The sequence below is a fragment of the Daktulosphaira vitifoliae genome, unplaced genomic scaffold (assembly GCF_025091365.1).
Source record: "Daktulosphaira vitifoliae isolate Bord-2020 unplaced genomic scaffold, ASM2509136v1 Scaffold_1, whole genome shotgun sequence".
Lineage (NCBI taxonomy): Eukaryota > Metazoa > Arthropoda > Insecta > Hemiptera > Phylloxeridae > Daktulosphaira > Daktulosphaira vitifoliae.
In genome coordinates, this window is record NW_026099572.1 from 52,149,486 (window position 1) to 52,171,094 (window position 21,609).

Sequence of the window (21,609 nt, forward strand, 5' to 3'; positions counted from 1 at the left end):
TAAACTTTGGAATAGGATAAAAAGAACACAAAGGCCATCCAAAATATTTGTTTTATTATCTACGAGTATTACAAAATTTATAAATATGTTTCGAATATGATGTAAGTAAATTTTCAATGACTCAAATATTTATTTCATGATTTATATTACTTAAATAACAATATTTATCTTAAAAATATGATCTCTATTGAAATTTAATATCAGTTTCAACAGAAAATATATTAAAAATTCTATACTGTTTTCATTCCAAGAATTAATATTTTTTCATGGTTTTAGCATTCGTAGAATAAGCTACTTAATATAAAAAAAAATATCTTCACGTTATTCTGATTTTCTTACCCATAAATTTTCATAAGTTTATTCATTGAAAAATTAGTTTATTATTATAAGATTTTTTTAGATCTGCAAATATTTAATAATATATCATCTGACAAAGCTATATAGATATTTCTCGATAATTTTAATGCTCATTTAACCAATATTTAGTAACTCTATTCGAGATGAAAAATTATTTATATTCATTTAAATTTAATTTAAATTTAACGTTATAAAAATATTAATTATTAAAATATAACATGTAAGAAGAATTTCGACGGTAATAATAGTGAACGATGTACAATATTAATGAAATGGGATTTTTAATTTTGATGACTATTAAAGTTTGGAAGTATTTACACGATGAGTACATATCAAATGAATGGAAATTGTTTTATTTAAAAACTGAATAGCAGCTTAAAAGAATTATAAAGTATTATCGCGTAACAGTAAAAGGCTTAAGACCTTTTCTCAGCTCGTTGGTGTTAATTATTTATTTGTAAGCGTATTTCAAAGTAAGAGATTTGTCCATGCTATTTGAGTCATTGCAAAGAATTTTAATGAATACAATTCGTTCTTATGATTTAACGTGCAACTAAATGTGTTATTTCACTATATTTTAAGTAAATCACTGTGTTTTGGTTTTTTAAAATAAAACAAAATTTATTGTAATTAAAATTTACCATTGAAAAAATCATATTATGACTATTCCTCTCCCTATGGGCTCAAACTATTACGGCTAAGACGACCTAATGGTAATAAGCCATTGCTTTTAAAACTAATTTTTCCTATCAGAGAACAGGCTAACGAGTTTATAACCACTTTTAATGGTTCCAAGTTTCCTATTGATTTTAGTGGTGAATCCATATCTATTTCTCATGACTGTACATAGTCTGAGCGAGATTTCATTAAGAAAATGTACGTTGACCTCAAAATTAGGAAATGAACGGGGAACTCATTATTGCTGTTTGATATCGTGTTAGTGTCCCATTAATTTTCAAAACTAATTCGCCTTCCAACAATGCTCTTTATAATGTTAATCAGCCAAAAAACTAAATTTTACCAAAAACGCAACTTATTTCGTTGACCAAAGCTGCTGTCACACATTAGTATTTAATTCGTGTTATCTTTGTAAGCACTCAATTTCTACTGTACATAGTACTGTACATTTTTTTTTTTTTTACTAATACTCACACTCATGTTAGAAACCTTGCACACTGTAAGCCTAGTCCATCTGCAGGTGACAAACATTTTTTACTAAAATGTACGTGGTTTAAGAATTAAGCTGGATTCTGTCAGAGCAAATGTTTGTTTATTTTCTTTTTATGATGCAATAATCATCACGGAAACTTCACTATTACTTAATACACTAGACTCTAAACTTGGAATTATTCATATGTATTTTTCTTCTACTTTTATATGTCCAATAAGTACTGTTACTTCACTTAGTGGCAACTATAGCCATGTATACTCTCTACCTTCTAATTGTCTTTTTACTCCTAATGATATCCTTGAGACCCTTGAATGATTAAAAAACGTTTTCTCAATCCGACATAATAGTATCTTTGCAAGACTTCTTTATAATTTTCGTTTTTCTTAATTTTTGTCTTTATATCTTCTTTTCAGAAAGCATTTAGATAAAAGTACCTTCTCTTCTCTATGGAAAATTTGTTTTGTAATACGTATCCTCAAGTTAGAAATCCTTCTTTTGTTACAGGCCTCTACATCTATATCTATCTTCATCATATTTTTAAAAGTTTTGTGTCAGTAGTCTATAAGCTAATCAATCTAAATCATTTACGTCTAATCATAATATTCACAAGTAGATGTTATATTTACTGATTTTTCTTAAGTTTTTGATTTTGTGGATCATATCTATTTATTAATGCTCTAAATTCAATTGGTATTGGTGATTCATTTATATCATGGCTTCAATCATATCTTATAGGTAGGCAGCAATTCGTTAAGTTGAATAATATATCTTCTGACTTATATTACGTTACATCTGGTGTGTCTCAAGGTGGTCACCTGAAACCTCTCTTATTCTCTATTTTTATTAACTCTATTAGTAACCACCACCTTCAGAAGACTCGTTTTATCTTATAAGTTGATGACATGAAAATATTTCTGAATATCAAGTTTATTTCTAACTGTCTTCTCCTTTAAGATGAATGTATTCTATAATTGGGTACCCAGTCTTAAGTCTTTATCTCTCCCTTAATCTTTCAAAGTGTAATGCTATTTCTTTTTCTAAACCTCACATACCTATTCCTAATTGTTATTTTTTAATTGACTATCTCATTGTCTCATACTCCTCCTTATTTTATTTTTATCGACATAACTGTTGGTAGCGCATAAAAAGTCTTTGGTTTTATAAAACAAAATATCAAGTTCTTTAAATTCATAAAATGCGTGCCTTTCCCATTATTTTTGCTTTGTTCGCTCTTTATTTAAATATGATGTAATTATCAGGGACCCATTTTTTGTTAATGACCAGCTGCGCTTTGAACGTGTTCAAAATAGAATTTTATTATTTACTGTTTTTCAACTTGAACTACCTAAACCAGACCATTACTATACGTACCAGCAGCAAACTTTTAATATCCCATCAAATGACTTTACTAACTGTTCGTCTTTACCATATTCAATACTATGTTATCATTTGTCATATTATATATTTATTTTATATTTTAGCATATTTATATCTCCTATTATATTATTATTGTTTATTAACACATACTAATGTAATATGCCATTTGGTGTATATTATTTTAAATAAAAATAAATGAATATTGGATAAAATAAATTGCAAGATGAACCCCTAATATAAATTTTACTAAGCAACATTTTTAATAAATAAAAAACCCTAAATTAACTAACTACACTTATATTTACTTATTTTTTAACCCTTCACTAATTTATAACAGCAAAAATAAATATCGGTTTTCAGGAATCAGGTAATAAAAATCTTTCGGTCATATAAATAATAAAATCAAATAGCTCATTTGTTTTATCTAAGTCTTAATTTCCAAAATGGTGTTTTCCTCTGATATTTATTATCATTAATTCATACGAGATTATTAACAGAACGATGGAAACACACGGCAGTTCGTTAATTACATTTTCTTTGTTTGTATTTATGGTTATCAATTATACAGGGTGTTCAGTAAGTCAGGAAACGGGTTTCTATTGTTCTCATTGTTTGTAACAATGAGAACAATACTGTATACTGAACACCCTGTATAAATAATACTTATAGGTATTTCTCGTTTTATAGCAATCCAATTTATTTTGATAAGCTATTGATTTCATTATTGATCTCTCCTTTGGATAATTTTTTGTCATTCGAAAGGAAAAGTCTTATTTCTAAATAAAATAAATTAAAATATCAGCACACATTTGAAAATTGAAATCTTGTTGAAAAACGTTATGAAAAACATTCTTCGTAGTTAATTAAAATTAAATGTTCACCTTCTATAATGTTTAAACGGTTTTACTCGTTTTTGTTGAAGGTAACTCACACAATAGCAAATTTTATTTCTGACATGGATTAATATGAAGTGTATTATTTTTTTTTAGAAACATTTTTTCTCGAATCATGAAACGTTCTCATCAAGTTTCAATTACCATTTTTATTTCGGTAAAATTATAGCATCGCTATTTTTCAATATTAGCTAATATTTATTTTCACGTCAAAAGGAAAGAATTGTGTTGCTATTTAAAGTGAATAATATTTACTTGTTGATTTTTTTACATTTTATGTTATTGTCAGTACTACTAACGGTCCGTTTTTCGATTACACCTTATTTGTTCAGAAAGGAAGCTAAAACTTGGAGTGAATATAAATTGTGTCGACCAAAACGCAAACAAATTATTATAATAAGTTAACACAAAATATTAAATCACAACACCAACTAACAGGACAGCTACTTGTAAAACGAAGATTACCGTACTGTTGATGTCGTGGCTAATTGCGATTCGAAACTAAATTACATAATAAAATGGTTAATTACCATGTCCGAATTTCTAACTGCTATTGCAATCGTATGAAGCAATGACAGGCCATGTGTTTGCCTATACAATATTTGCTGCTACCCAATTGCTCATTTTATTTTCGGTATGACAAACTAATTATTGCCCGTTTGCGTCTAACGTTTATTTTGATGGTATCTTGTGGCAAGTATTCCAGAAGGAATTGTCAATACAATCAGAAACGTCGAAACAGTTGAATTGAAATTAAATAGATACTGCGTTTGATTGAAATTTCAAAATCTAACTGTTTCACAAATATAATGAAAAATACTATTACCAATGACAGTATTTACGACAAGAATTATTTGCCAATACATCAGTTTCTTTTTCAAAATCTCCCAAATATTTCTCAAATCTATTTTAATTCCATATAAATATCACGTGGCAATAAACAAATTATTTTCCATTAAAAATAATATAAAATAAACATTTTTTTTAACAATCAAATATTCTTTTATAATTTTTATAGCATGATAAAATTCCACTCTATTAACAAAACACAACATTTAAATAAACAATAATATTAAATATTAATATAATACAACAAATGAAAACATCAAAAAAAAATATATATATATATATTATTTTCATTCGATTAAAATGTACAGTAAAGTGTATATGTTATTTACGTTCAATATATAACAATATAAATATTTTCAATATATTAAGAAAACTTCATATTTTGTGAGATGAAAAATATTATATTAGTATTTATTACGCTTGATAAAAAATTACAGAATTCCATGTAGTATTTTTTTTTTTTGTCAAAACAGTCTAAAGCAGTCGGTTAAAATTACTAATGGCTCAGTTTGTAGGTAAATATATTGAAAAATAATATAAATTAATGGAACGCAAAGCACAGAAATGTAATCATTTTTGTGCATATAGATATATTGTTATTTTCAGTTGTCAATAGATTTCACTGAAGATAAAAATAGTAATAACAAAATTTATTGTCGTCACTGCGCAATATTTCAATAACTTTGGGCCTATTATAAATCACACGTCGACCTGGTGATAATACTAACGGTCCGTTGATTCACCAACGCTGGCGAACCGACTGTGGCTGCATTTTTCACGACCCTCTTCTTACGGACCCGCAATATAATACATTATTATAATAAATTTTTAAAAGTTTGCCTGCCGGTTAGAAACGGAAAAGGATAATAAATTATTTTTAAGTCGGCCTTTGAAACGCTAAATGGAATCGATATAGCCTCGTATAGGACAGTACTTATACGTCAACCATTTCACATACGATGTTGTTGAATAATTCAAGCGGAGAATCAGTTTTACTTGCATTTCACGAAAATTACTTACCGAACAACCGCATATGGTATAAACGGTAGTGATGGATGATGAATTAAGAAAACTGTAAACCATAGAAGAAAAGGAAAACTTAATATGTATACATTGTATCGAGAGTCTATACAACAGCAAACGTATCAAATGATTGCGCTCGCGGTGTACAATATTACTGTTATTTCATCGATTTCAAATGACATTCCACGCGACTTCGGTTTTAACTCGCAATTTCTTTACAATCAACTGTCCAATCCGAGTAAATAGCTGAGACGATATTACCGTATGTCTTTAAATAAGATTTTATTCGCTTTAGATTATACTGCCTACCCTTGTGCCAATTCTTTCCCATACGCGTAAATAAATTCTTATGTTTGGTAAAAAACAGTAAGTTTTTGAGGATATATCCTTCGTTTAAAACTTGAAATTTTTAAACACATTTTACCTTCCATTTTCCAAGGAAAAACTTTACTAATAAAAAAGTGTACACTCTACTCAAAACTGTTCTCTATAGTAATCCAATTTGTGAACTTGGGTAAAATCTTCAGTTTCAGCATACAACCACTTATTAAAAAAATATCTGCCGACAATAAAAAGAATACCCCTAACAATCTAGTAAAAAATAATAATAAGTAAGAGACAATCGACACACGCAAAAAATGATATATTCATGAGATTTTAAGTTAATTTCAAAATTTTTAAGTGAATTTCTCTTGACATTCACCTTAAAATGCTACTAAAGTTGAACCCCGCGGGTTCAATTACATTACTTATAAAATGATAAATACAAATTTAAAAATAATCAAATCTTTTAAAAATTAAAACACTTTTTAATATATAGGAATAATTACATATTTATCAATATATTTAATTAATATGATATTCACTATATTTAAAGAGTTATGGCGTATTTGCTTTTTGTTTAATAGAAATGTTCTGTCACCCTCAAATAGCTTTGACAAGATAGAATTTAGAATAACGAATTTATATTTCTTGCCGAAAGAACTTTTTTGAATATTTTTTTATTATAAAAGAACTTGTTGTTTTCGTGAGTCATGTTAAAAATAAAACTTCCGCATTGTCACAATTTCATCCGAAACACGATTATTTTATCATCAGTTTGTAAATGTTTTATTCTTGTGACACTAAGTATTCAATCGTCGAAACGGAATTAGAATGTAATTTTTCTCTACGTATAAATGATTAATGATTACAACGGTGTTTAAAAAATGCATTCTAACCGTTGTTATATGATAAAAAAGATCATCAAACCAACGAAGCGCAAATAATATAAAACATCTACTGCTCCAGTGTTTCCCTCAGGCATTTCACCGAAGTAGCAGAGCTCTTTTTCGCAGAAATCTTTTTTTTATTTTAGGATACTGTATAATATATAAGCAAATCAGCGTATACCGTAATATAAATAGTACATAAGTATTATTTTTCTAGGCAATACGTTCATTAAAAAAATTGTTAGTATAGGGTGTAAACACTGTATACCCTCACTAAAGCACTGCTGTTTAAAATCATAATAACAGGCAAAGATAATTGCTATTAATAAATTTATTTTTCTTGATGTAATATGACAATTCTCGATTTTTTAAATCCTGTATCGGAGAAAATTGTTTAAAATTAATACTTTATTGGACGTTTTTTATTAAACTTAATCACAAAGACAACAAATAATCAATTATTCATATAACTTAAATCTATAAAGTATACATTATTTCGAGAATTATATCGTTTCAAATATTATATTTGGAACGACTTATATTTATTATAAATCAGAAGCATTTAGTGAGTACATACCGGCATGTCAAAACAAAGGAATCAGTTAATTTAGTTTCAACTTGAGATATTTCTAGTTAGCTTTTACATCACGAGGATCGTAATCTGTCCTAATCGTATTATGAATGACAGCTATTAACATATGAATGAACAAGTTATCTATTACTTGGCTGTTGGAAAAATAATATTATTTGTAAATCCTATAATATTCCAACCTTGACTGGTATAGATAAGATTTTGTTTGTTATGAATTGCTTATATCACAAAATAAACTCGATAAATAATTCACAAGAAGAAAATTTATTCATCTTCATTAAATATTTCCAGATAAATATAAAAAAAAAATCATTACTGGAGTCAATATTTGAATATATAAGGTCATTATGCCTTATAAAACTATTTAATGTATTGACTTTTAAAATATTAAATGTTATTTTTTGACAAATTAAGTATTTAAAAGCTTTATGAGTATGATATTATTTTTTTCCGGTCTTTTATTTTTATATTGAATATTTTTATTTTATTATCCTTATATACTTTAAAATTTATTAATTTTTAAACATCAAAAGTTTAATCGATAAGTGTATCGAAATAATTATTGAACTCATCGACTCCAAACACAAGTTACGTTTATTAGAGAGGTATCAAATATCGTTTATACATGTATACATTTTTATTTTATGAAATACATTTATTGTTATTAATATCTGACTAATAAATAACACGAAAAAATGTTATAATTATTGTTATTATTTTTTTGAAATCATTAAAAATAATAACTGATTATGAGTGCTTAGTAGAAATAAAGTCAAAATATACTATGGCTTCAGTATTCCTTTAATTGGATAGCATTAAAACACAGAATAGATTAGACCTAAAATCTTAAAATAGAATTAATGTAGAATGTTATCTATTTTGTGATTAAAGTATCCCTTTAAGTTTAAAGATTTAATGGATGACAATAATAACCAATTCAAACTTACCTATAAAAAGTTTTCTTTAGAAATGAAAAAAACCAAAAAAACATTAACCCATTATTGTAACAAAACGTATATTTTTATGCTTAAATTATAATATTTTTTGTAACAACATTTAGTTGTTACATTTTTTCACTCAACAAATGCGCCAATAAAATATTATTAAAACAAGTACAAAAAAATGAAATCGTTCCTATTATTTTAAACTATTTGTTAAAATCCAAGAAAATTAAAAAATTATCTTCATTTTTATTTAATTAAAGTAGAAAAAAGTTACAATTTAAAATATATAAGCTTAAAAATGCAAGATTTTAATATTATTTGAAAAGCATATTGTAAAAAATAATATCGTAGAATAATATTAAGTATTTCATGTTCGTATATACCTTTGAATGATTTTAATCATCATTATATTTTTTCACTATCAAAGAATAAAAAACGTTTATCAATGTCAAACTTATAAATTGACTTTTGAAATCTTTTTCGCGAGTATATTTGATGTGTTATTTGAAACATTCCCTGCTTATTATTATAGTTAATATTAAGTTGATAAATAACAGTTATACTGAATGTCTCTATTTTGTTAGCAAGTACTATCAGTCAACTTTGTGTACAAGTTCTTTTTTGCTATTATTCAAAAAAATAAAATATCATAAAAAATTTATTTTTATATAAATATTTATAAAAAAAAATATGACATTATAAAATTTATATTAGTTTAATTTCCCCTACACCATATTTTAACTTTGAATAAGTTTGATATCAAAATATTCAAACAGTTTCAACAATTTTTTTAAATTTATATGTAACAAAATTGAATAACATTAAACTAATTTTATTTCATATGAAAAGTTAATTTTTCAAAGTAACCGGAATTAATTGGCTGTAAAGTAAACCATACGACAATTATGACTATTGTATTTAAATTCAATTGTTAATCGTATATCTGTTGTTTATAGAAACATTCCAGTTTGATGAAGGAGTTGGTCATCAGTAACAAACTAAAAAACGGTGAGTAACTATGCTAAAAATCTAGCAAGTTTTTTAACATTAAGAGTTAAAGTGATTTTAGAATATACATGTAATCAGGAAATTATGTAAATTAGTTACATAATAAACAAGTAGTAAATAGGGCTTTTCAGATTCAAATCACAATAAGAATATATCTATATTATCTATGAATACAACAATACTGAAGGCAGGAAAATATTTAATGAAATAGCCTAAAATTAACAAATTTTACTTGACCACTTTCTCACAAAAACCATCCAAATATAATTTAAAATATGATTTTCAATGAAAGAATAATTCTATTAATTCATATTTACATTGAACTTTTTTCACGGATCGACTGACGAAACTTCTAAATAAATACATTTACTAAATAAATGTAAAGGTTTTATCATTTCTAGATGTTTTTATTATTACATTGCATTGTTTATTAGCAAAAAAAGAATCCTTTGATATTATTTAAAAGATAAGTTATTTTATCAATTTTACCAAGGATATATATTTTTATGAAATATTCAAACAAACCCCGGCATCACGATTGCTAATAATTCCGTCAAATTGCAGTTTATTTTCACTAAATAAATTAAAAATAGCAACGTTAGAAAATATGTGTTGTAATATTTTTATTTGACCGTCGTATGAAAAATTATTAACAATCGCAAACATTTTTTCAATACATCACAAAATGGGAATATTTTATATGAAAAAAATGTGCCCGAGTTATTTGCTGTATTTATTTTACTCTAGGCAATCGACCTGAGTATAGACCAGTCATATAAAGTATTTAAATTTAAGTGAACTTGTTTAAAGTAATTGTAAATTATTTGCAATCGTTGTCAGACTCGACTAAACCTCGACGCATCGTTCCTATGTAAATACATACCCCGCGGGACAGAACTGTTGTGTTGAGGAGAAGAATCCACAGCATTATCCCTTAATTTCATGACAGTTTTGTTAATCCCACTTCTCTTCGACGTGGACGAGGCTGTTCCCGAAGGCTTTAAAGCAAATACTGCTCACGATGATGTTTCACTAAAAATCTATTTATGCACATACATTTTTTATCTCTTTGGTTTACATTTTTGTACAATATAACATAAAAATAAATGAAAGAACAAAGATATTTTAATTTATAAAACAGCCGCAAGTTTATTCGAGGTAAAAAATCTAATTTGATTAAAAATAAAAACGTTTTTACATTAATAACGAAGAAAATACGATTTAAAAAAAATAACAATTAATAATATTTCGTCGAGACGTGGTCCGATTAGTTTTGAACAAATTCATTTGATGAAAAACGGCTTTCTTCATAAAATAGTTATTGCGATACGTATTTTATAAAATTAAGTAAAAAAAAAAAACGATATTCTATTCAATCGAATTACCTTTCCGCTGTTGGTAATTTTAATTATTTGCGTATAATCCGTTCGGCTAACAAATGAAAATATTACTCAACGATTTTCATTTTGTTTTTGCTTACATAAGCATTTTCTTTGATCACTGACTAACTATAATATCTTTTGAAATATTTTTTTCCAGGAATAGCTGGTGGAAATTTAACCAAGTGTCAATCTCCTCCGCCGGTAATGAACCAAGTTCGAAGAACGCTTACTCCCGATAATCCGGATCCGGCTGAAATAATAACAGAGGTAAGTTAAAAAGGATTTACTCAAATTCCTACATACTATTACTTAAAACCATATTTTCCCTTTCTTCCGAGTCTATTTTATTATATTCATTTGGATTTTGTCTTTAACTTATGTGAAAATGTAACTTTCACACTTCGAGTTTGTTCGGTACTAATTAAACTGCTTTTATAGAAATCGTAGACATTTTTCGAGTTTATTTTATAACTGAAGCAAAAATAAAAGATAGTTTTAAACATATGATTTAAATGTATTTATTTTCATCCGAAAGTTTTGTTTTTTTTGCACCTTATTTTTTAATGTTTACTTATAGAATATCATAATAATTTGTACTCAAAAAAATAATTGATTGAATTAATCAAAGGAAAAGAAAAATTAAGTATTTATATTTTAAATTATTCGAAGGTGAACCCGTTCTTGTAATAGAGGTGTCTTAAATTCATTAACATCCATAAATTTATTATTTAACATAACATTTTTTCAACAAACAATATAAAAGATTTGTGCTTTAAAAAAAGTCATTAAAAACTCTTTTTGTTTTAGATCATACCACAAGATCATTTATTACTTAATTCTCATCACGTGTCATATCATAATAAATAATGGTTTATAATTTTAGTTTTGACTGCTTTTTTAAACAACACTTTGGATTTTGATTTATTATGAAAAACAAATAAAATATTATATCGATAAAAATTCTATTGCATTAATGATCTGATGTAAGAATGATTTCTTAAAAAAAAAATTGTAATTTATATTCCAAGAACTTATCAACTGATAAAATGAAATAATTTCATCAAATGATTCATGAGTTTCATTAGATTTCGAAAATATAGCTTAAAGGCCCACAAAATTAATTTTAGGAAAACTTAATATAGTAATATAGATTTTATTGTTCAACAAAAACGTTAGTATACATAGTGCTTAATATTTCTAGCAAAAAAATGTTTTACAATTATGTAAAATTTAACTAAACATGCAAAATATTTAATAGTCTGAAGAATAAAATATCCATTTGAACATTTTGGGGTGAATAATATACAATCGAGTTTATCGACTTATGGTTAAACGAAACGAAAATGGAATATGAGATGCAAAAGCTCATGAATATCGCAAAAACGTAATATGAAATAAAAGGGATTTTTTTTTATGTATCTATATAAATATATACAGTATACGACCAATTAATGATGATAGCTTTTAAGAACTTGGCCTTTCTTATACTGATCGACTTAAAGTAAATAAAAATATTGTAAGTTTATATTAAGACGCTGTATAAAATAAAAGATACGATTAATTTGTATGGTTAAATTTTTTCTGTTTATTATTTTCTTATAGAGAGATTATCTTTAAATTTATTTCAACGACTAAATAGAAAAAATCTTTTCTATTATATCTATTAAAATATCACAAAGTTTAAATTAATTTACTGTGACTCTTTTTTTTTTTTTGTCGACGTCTAGAACCGTCCACTAAAACATGAATAATAATAGTTAAGAAACCCGATCAATTTCTTTTATAAATATAATTTAACAGTACAAAATACATAATAACAGAAACATGTTTTGGATTTCCCATCCTAGTTGTTGATAATATTTCTTTATTTGAAATGTATTAAAATAATTAATAATTCAATAAAACAAATTTTCAGTAAGTTATACGAAATATAATTTTTACTAGGTTAGTAATAGTTAACTAAAAACTATTTTTTTAACGGTATTATAGTATTTTGAATTAATAAACTATTTGTATAACTATGATTACTTATTTTTTGTATTTATTTTGAGAGAAGTGATACTTATATTTGCTAAGTGATAGGAAAATTGACTTCGTTCCTTTCAAACAAAAATATATACGATAAATAAAATGCTATCATTTTCTTTTAAATAAAATTATTATTATCAAATAACAACTTCAGTGTATTTGTTTTGCGTTTTCGTTTATTGTAATTGAAAGACTATATTTGAAAAATATTAAATGACATTCAGTCTGAAAAAATGTAAAAGAAATACTATAATATTGATTCTACTTATTTTTTTTATTACATTTCAGCTTAAAAAAAGTGAAACTATATATTAGTTATTTCTTTTCAAAGCTTATTTTGAATGGATTAAAAAAAATGTTTGATGTAGTAGGTCATGACCTACTACATCGTAGATATATTTACTTTTATTAGAATGATAATTTTTGGAATAAATATGTATGTTCTCAATACGTAATTGTATTTTTTATATCAATTTCTCTTTCAATATGATAACTATTTAATTAAAAGATCTATAATAATTTTTAAGGCCATTTCATAAAAAAAATTAAATTTTTTAAATGCTAAAATTATTGTTGAATATATATACTCAATAATATAGAACGTTAAGTTAAAACTATAAATGTAAAAATTAATTTGTAGGAAGGGGTACTTCATTATGTGTTGTATAATGCCAACAGATAAGATTTCTCTATGAGTTCATGACAGCGTGTTAACGATAAATGCACATAACGGTGACTAATTTTTAGTTTTGGTTACAATTGCCGACACTACAGTCATGAGACTATCACACAATTACTATAAACATATATTAATATGAAAACTGTTGTGTTTTGGGCAGAATCCCAGCATGTCGATGGCTAGGGCAGGTTGGGTGATGCGTACATTATTACTCAGTGACCAAAATACCATTCTCCGTGACAGGAAGACTGGTGGCGGAAGATCTGTCGTTCGGAGGTGTGCTTCCGGTAGTGAACTAATAGACTGGTTAATGAATCTTGTGTCTACCGACCACGATTCCTTTAGTAGACACGATGTTGTAGGGATGTGGCAGGCATTACTCGAGGAAGGTGTCATATTCCATGGTAAGTAAATTTTCAATCTTAAGTACTTATTCTAATTTAGTGTCACACATTTGTTTTAAAAATTCATTAGTTAAAAAATATATTCTAATCAGATAATAAAATGTTTTAAAAAGCTACAGGAGAACATCCTTTCAAGGATAAATGTTTATTCTACAATTTTTGGCAAGACAGAGAGGGTGCATTGAATACACCCAATATACAAGATGTTGCTGAAGCGGAGGAACACCTTGAAGAGGCTTTACAAGAATTAATACAACGAGGTCCAGATGCTTATCTCCGTATGGTTCTGCGATCACCGTAAATAACATTGATATTTACACAAACTTTTCACATATTAATTGAAAAATGTTTTTATAGAAGCTCAGACAGATCTCCCGAAGACTTGGAACTTATCTACGAAGAACTATGTTCACATCGAGCACTAATTCATCTTCCTACGTCTGTAAGACGTGAACTGGCTTCTGTAGTAGTCTTTGAGTCACATCCTAGGGCCGGTGATGTATGTAAGTTAAAAACCCTTTATTTGAATAAAACATTAAAGGGAGTGGGGTCTAGTCGAATATTTTACATTAATCTTTCCGGTGGAAAATTACTCGTCTGGAAACACGACGCACATTGGAAATTTCGCCGTTGATAATCAATGAGTATCCAACAAACCGTAAACGCGAAAACATCAATCCATTTCTGTTGGAAATTATTCAATGCGCTCTATAATAAAACAGTTTTTCACTATTTTTTACAGTATTCCGCCAAGGAGACGAAGGAAAAGCTTGGTACGTAATCATGCAAGGCGCAGTTAGCGTAGAAACGTACTCCAAAGGGACAGTGGAAACACTATACGAAGGTGAAGACTTTGGAGGATTAGCCATAATACACAACGTTCCCAGGTATTACCTAAATTTCAGTACTTATAAATATATTGAATGTCGTTTCAGTCAAACAGTGCATAATATTATGAAAAATTTTTTATTATTAACATTTTATTCAGGTCGGCCACAATAACTGTCAAAGAGGACAATACACACTTGCTACGAGTAGACAAAGACAACTATAATAAAATTTTAAGAGACGTTGAAGCCAACACCATTAGACTAAAAGAACTTGGCAACGATGTTTTGATACTAGAAAAATCACCTAGATTGCACAAGTATGAAATAATGTCATTTTATTTTATCAAAACTCATTAATTAGATTAACTATACCATGTCATTTTGTAACCCTTCACAATTTATAACATGAAAAATATCCAAACTTTGTATTTTTTGAAACTTAAGAAATCTCTTTAATTTATAAACTTATAATATATTGTGATGGTGTCACGTTTTCATAATCGTGAGAATTATTTTAATAAAATACAGACAGCACATCCGCTGCCTGAGATTGGTGAATTAACAAATAATATTTATTGCCAAATCGGCAATAGGTGTAATTATTATAAAAACCCAATAGACCTGACCATCGTGGTCAGTCGACTCCAGTGCCTTGTGTCATTCATCAGTCTCAGTACTCGGTTGTCGCTGTCCGGCTTACTGTTTAAAGTAAAGTCTTTGTTTATTCCTTTTCTAACCTATATACTCTTTTCCTCGACATTTCAGAGTACTTGTGTCTTGCACTTCGTCTGCACCTCGTACTCTGTTATATTTCCTCACCTGGTACGCCTAGTATTTGTGTCTTGCACTTCGTCTGCACCTTGTACTTTGTTATACTCCTTATCTGGTACGCCTAGTATTTGTGTCTTGCACTTCGCCTGCACCTTATACTCAGCTACCCCATTCTCTCTCTGAAGTACTTGTGTCTTGCACTTCGTCTGCACCTTATACTCGGCTATCCCGTTCTCTCTTTGGAGTACTTGTGTCTTGCACTTCGTCTGCACCTCGTACTTCATTGTCCTCTCCTATACCCCAAGTATTTGTGTCTTGCACTTCGTCTGCACCTCATACTTTGGGCTCCTTTTGCGTACACATGGTATTTGTGTCTTGCACTTCGTCTGCACCTCATACCTAGGTGTTACTCTTATTCTCCCTTCCTATAACAACAGCCTTTCGACACCCACAGCTAACCCGGAGTGTCAGCCGAGCACGGTGACTGCTGTACGACAACACGCACGTGAATACCTAGACAGCAGGCACCACCTCCTCATATTCATCTTCGTACACATAGTTGCACATTTACCTTTTATCATTTTCTTTACTGTGTTACGACAATATTCATGTGGCGGTCGAATATTCTAGAATGTCCGGCCGCCGCCGCCTCTAGAAGATTCCTCTGACTATTTAAGGGCAAGATCGTCGCTCCAGTCAGTCAGTCGATCAGTCAATCACTTACGCATTCTGTCTTACACGCGCTTCGTTTCTCGCTGTTATTTATTAGTTCGTTGTAATACAGTTCGTCTCTCGCTGTTATTTGTTATTTGTTAGTTCGTTGTAATATAGTATAGTTGTTATTAAATCGTAAAAGTGTTTATTACTTCTATATATTACACCTCGCTACATTCAGTATGTTTTTTTCTATTCTCCTATATTAATATTTTACAGGTATATGATAATAGCTGGAACTCCACAAAAAATACTAGAACATTTATTGGAGCATAGGTTAAGTATCACCAACGTGGCAGGATCAAGAAATGATCCATGTTTAGATGATTTCTTATTAACACATATAGTCTTTATGCCTACAAGAACTCTGGTGTCAGAACTTAATAAATAATATCCTTTTAAATAAAAAAACAAGTGTTATGAAACCTATTATTACTAATTTATAAAATATATTTATTTTTATAAATATTGATTTTTGGAAAAAATTTCTTTAATTTATATGTTTACTTATCATATGGAAAATCCATCACAAGATAAAGAATACACTATCAACTGTAAAAGGAAAGTCGTTCAGTTTGTATATAGGTGGGTGGTAACTATCAGACATCCGGTATTTGACGACGTCGTTTCCATGTCATTCCTAGAGGTAAAAATTAATCATAAGTCTTATATTGATTAATATTACCAGTAATAAATAAATGACTTTTCTACAGGAATTAGCAAGTGACGTTGAAGCAGACTGTCAACTATTAGGTGGCAACAGTCAAGCTTTACAAGAAGAAGCTAGTTTAATGCATCATATAATGTCAAGATTAAGGAGGTATCAAGATGAAAGATTGGAAACATCAGGATTGAAATGGAAGTTACCACCCGGTGGACAGCCTATTTGTTTATTTTCGGCGCTCAACAATCCGTCAAAAAACTCCAGGCCTATCATTCGACAAAATGATGATAGTAAGTTAAAGAAAAATTAGTATTTTAGTGAATATTAAATTAAAATTTTATTTTTAGTTATATTTAGAGTGTACTGTGCTGACCATACATTTTGCACACTACGATTACCAATCAATTCAACTGCTGAAACAATAAAAGTAGGAGCATATGAAAAGTGCAGTTTACGACATCCAGTACAGGACTTACGGATTGTTGAAGTGAAATCAAACGGCGAAAGGATACCGTTTAGGGATAGTGAACATTCAATACCCACTAGTGTAGGGCTTAACAGTTGTATATTTTTAACTCCTAAAGATCATATGGACGCTTTGGTAAAATTACTTACAAAACATTACAGCAAAAATAATTCATTAAAATAATTCATTTTAGACTTGTGTACCGGAACAAGAGAAAGCTGAAGGAGCTGAAATATCCGGTGACTTTGACTCGTTAAGTACCAAAGAATTAGCGTATCATATGACTCTATTTGACTGGGAACTGTTCTGGAACGTTCATGAAGTAAATAATATAATCACATCACAAACCACCACCAGAACTAAAACATAATACAATATATATATTTTTCTAGTATGAACTAATTTATCTAACGTTTGGGAGGCATCGTTTCCAACAAATTACCGCCAATTTAGATGTTTTTCTCAGACGTTTTAATGAAATTCAGTACTGGGTCATTACTGAAATATGCATGTCACAAAATATATCAAAACGTTCAAATACATTAAAAAAAATGATTAAATTGGCGACATAGTGAGTTTCATAACTAGAGATAAGAATTATATGCATTTATACATTTTGTTTGAGTCAGTTTGAAAAATCCCAAGTTTGTGTAACTTTGTCATAGGATTATATAGTAGCGTAGAAATATTTTCTGTTTAAGAGGAGGTAACCCTCCTAATCCTTACCAATACTAGAACTTCGGTAACGACACATTATTAAGTATTCAAGTCAATTAATAAAAACTTATACTAACTGATGGTATGTTCAAAATAACTTAATAAAATGTGTGCATGCATATCATGCCAAACCCTACACATAATAAATAATTCACTATCTATAGTAAATTAAAATAAATAGTTTTTTGATAAAAACTATTATTATCTTAAAAAATAAAATGATTTTATTTTACCAGGGTAATATATACACATAACAATATAATTTGTTATGTTGTAATACGATAATAAACCGCATAAATGTTAGGCGCTATCTATCGGATAAACTGTGTGTGAAAATTTACTTTAAATTCAGAGAACTCAACCCATATAATAATTTTTTTATCACTTTCTTACATTTTCTTTGCATAATAATAATAATAATATATCTTCAATTAAATTCACAGATTTAAGGCATTAATATAGAGTTCTTAATTAACACAAATATATAAAAAGTACTATGGAAAAATCATAAAAGATGAAAATAACTTAGAAGTGTTTTCTAAAAAATGTATTCATATTTTTTTATTATAACTATTCTTCACATTTCCTAAAATGATTATAACTTATGTATAATACTATCACATAATGTAATAAAATAAAAAAAGTTTAAAAAATAATTTTACTATCTAATGAACCGAACTTTTTTAATGAATTTCCACTTATGCAACTAAAATAATGATATAATAAAGTCTCCACAAAAGTTTTCAACAAAAAATATAAATGTACCTAGTATGACATTTTTTTAAAATTACTACAAAATAAAATTAACATGCTTAAATATTTTTACATTGACACTGATAAAATTTAAAAAAATCGTATCAATTTTAATAGTTTTTCTAACATTACATTAAAGTAAATTTAACTATTAGTAACGTTGTATATTTAGAAACGAACATTTGTTTTAGTTGCAAAGAGTTCTATAATTTCAACGCATTTTTCGCCATTTTGATGGGACTGAGTGATGTAGCTGTCAGTCGACTGTCTTCAACTTGGGATAAGTTACCATCCAAGTCCCGAAAGCAGTTTACCGAGTACGAAGCATTAATAGATCCTAGCAGGAATCATCGAGCTTATAGGATTACTGTGGGAAAATTACCTTCACCAATGATACCATTTATGCCACTACTCATCAAAGGTACAAACATTTTTCTTGTATTTATAACATAACAAGAAAATCCCTTTAATTATATTTTTACTGTATTATTATTGTTATTTTTATTTTATTTTATTTTTCAACATTCTTGTATTTTTAATTTTAAAGTTATTTTTTGAAAATATTTTAACATATGAAAATTAATTATGATTGAATGATAAGTAACTTGAAAATGTAATTTTGTTATTTAAAAATTTGGTTAATTTTCTATACATTTAATTTAACTTTAGTATTATTAAATATAATATTCTATTAAAGGAAAATGATTTCATATTTTTATCTGTGATAACTTTCAGACATGAAATTCACTCACGACGGTAACAAAACACATGTTGATGGATTAGTGAACTTTGAAAAAATGCACATGTTGGCTCAGACCATGAGAACACTCCGATATTGCAGGGCAAGACATTTGGGTGAGTAATCTAAGTGACATTACAAAAGCCTAATAACCTAATTCTTTAAATTCTCATTTTAGTTTTGGAACCTCCTGTGTCGAAAAATGAAGCAGATGTTAAAGCGTACGTGAGTTGTCTCCGATGCATAAACAACGAGAGGACCTTAATGAGTATGTCACAAAAACTAGAGCCTAGGAGAACATAAATGCTCTACGTTTTAACTTGTGAAATAAAAATGTTATAATTGGAGATCTTCATAATAATCATGTATACATTTATCTTAGTTTGAACTTTTAATTATGTACATAAATTTATTGCCTTTGAGGCACGAATTTTTTTTAATTATACAGCTGATTTGAAGTAACCACAAAAACGTACATACAGGGTAGAGAGATAGATATGTCAATATAGTAAATTTTTAAGTATTTTCCTTCATTACAAGCAAATACGCCACATTAGGACAATCAGATATCGCTGCAGTGTTTACTATAACAAGGCAGATGACTATAAATCAAATAATAATGATACCAATAAATTAGCATAGTTAGATGTAGTCACCTATGTAATATTAATATATTTAAAATTTTTTTTTAATGTAAATATCAATGTACAGTGACTATTTTGAGGCGTCTTTGAGGTACATACATTGTTTTTGTGCATTGTATTACATTTTACGAATAAGAGATAAACATTTTATGAATGATTTTACTTTAACTCAAATTCAAAAAATTTACTCAAAAATATAATTTATATTCCTAAAGAAAATTTTGAATAACTCTATAATAGTTTTTAAAATATATTTTCTTATTGAGCTCAAAATTAACTAAAAATAGAGAAAACTCATTACTTTTCAGAATATACAATACTGATACTATAAAAATAAAATAATCTAGTCTTATTTCCTTTAGTGTTCTTATTAGTATATAATATTTTATTTTTAAAATTATACAATTTTAACATTGAAACTATTTTGTTATTTTTGTGATATATATATAAGGGTCCATTTTCCTATTTAATATGGATGGTTAATTTTTTTGATTCATTACCCATACTTTTTTGAAACATTGAAAGGATACACAGAATGATTGATTTATCGTTGACCACTAAATTTCTCCTAAAACAATAAAAATATTTAAAAAGTTTTCTTGATTTTGTTGATTACTATTTACTTCTCAATTTGTAATTGATTAAATATTTTTTTGGCCCATCCTTATTCCTTAAAATTATAAACTTTATTATTTTTAATGTCAAGATACATATTTATCAGCTCATGAATTAGAAAATTATCCCAAATAAGATGGAAATGGCTAAATGATATCTTTTGAACCAGTTTTTTCAAAATTATTAATACATAAATATGACATTGTAAACAATTTGGAGGTTTCTTATTTTTGTTATTACAATCATATCTACCACACAACTCCTTTCATAAAAATAGTAATAGCATCTGAACTACAGTTTTAAAAAATGTTACTGATCAGTCATATACTTTATTATACCATTTACTAAAATTTAAGATGGTTAAAAATGTATATTGTTGCTAATAAAATTTTAATACTCTTATGTAGGATAAAATAAAATTTAGAAATAAATGCGCTCAATAAAACAAAGAAAAAACTTCATAAAACTTTTGTTATTTTAGGAGGATTTAGTTGTCAATGATAGATCAATGATCTTATATAAATATTAAGAGAACAACCTTTAAACATTATTTGTAATTTCGGACAAAGAATTTATTATTAAAAAATCATTCGTTAATATTTGGGTAAAAATGTTACTTTTTGTGAACATTATATCACAATTAACTTAAGCAATAATAAATAATACTATAAAATGAGTATGTAATTTCATAATTATACTTCATGAATTATTCGAGTCATAATTGAATAAATTTTAAGTGATAATAAAACATTTTGTTAACTTGTATTTACTCTTGTTG

The 21,609-nt window shown here is 27.4% G+C and overlaps 1 protein-coding gene and 1 long non-coding RNA gene across 2 annotated transcripts in view; one reads left to right on the forward strand and one right to left on the reverse strand.

Moving 5' to 3' along the window:
* Positions 1-20,700, forward strand: part of LOC126895583 (rap guanine nucleotide exchange factor 4) — a 93,670-nt gene extending 72,970 nt beyond the window's left edge. The window contains exons 5-20 of the mRNA XM_050667607.1: positions 9,374-9,425; positions 10,965-11,074; positions 13,675-13,918; positions 14,032-14,215; positions 14,276-14,421; positions 14,661-14,805; positions 14,907-15,065; positions 16,453-16,623; positions 16,741-16,879; positions 16,947-17,187; positions 17,245-17,498; positions 17,557-17,685; positions 17,756-17,934; positions 19,025-19,254; positions 19,569-19,688; positions 19,751-20,700. Coding sequence (XP_050523564.1) covers positions 9,374-9,425; positions 10,965-11,074; positions 13,675-13,918; positions 14,032-14,215; positions 14,276-14,421; positions 14,661-14,805; positions 14,907-15,065; positions 16,453-16,623; positions 16,741-16,879; positions 16,947-17,187; positions 17,245-17,498; positions 17,557-17,685; positions 17,756-17,934; positions 19,025-19,254; positions 19,569-19,688; positions 19,751-19,875 — 2,628 coding nt within the window. The 3' untranslated portion in view covers positions 19,876-20,700. The remainder of the gene's footprint in view (positions 1-9,373; positions 9,426-10,964; positions 11,075-13,674; positions 13,919-14,031; positions 14,216-14,275; positions 14,422-14,660; positions 14,806-14,906; positions 15,066-16,452; positions 16,624-16,740; positions 16,880-16,946; positions 17,188-17,244; positions 17,499-17,556; positions 17,686-17,755; positions 17,935-19,024; positions 19,255-19,568; positions 19,689-19,750) is intronic.
* Positions 15,084-16,098, reverse strand: LOC126895589 (uncharacterized). The gene is made up of 3 exons (XR_007701674.1): positions 15,912-16,098; positions 15,732-15,851; positions 15,084-15,542 (listed from the first exon to the last, which is right to left on the reverse strand). It is a non-coding gene; the product is annotated as an uncharacterized LOC126895589 (long non-coding RNA).
* Positions 20,701-21,609: the final 909 nt, after the last annotated feature.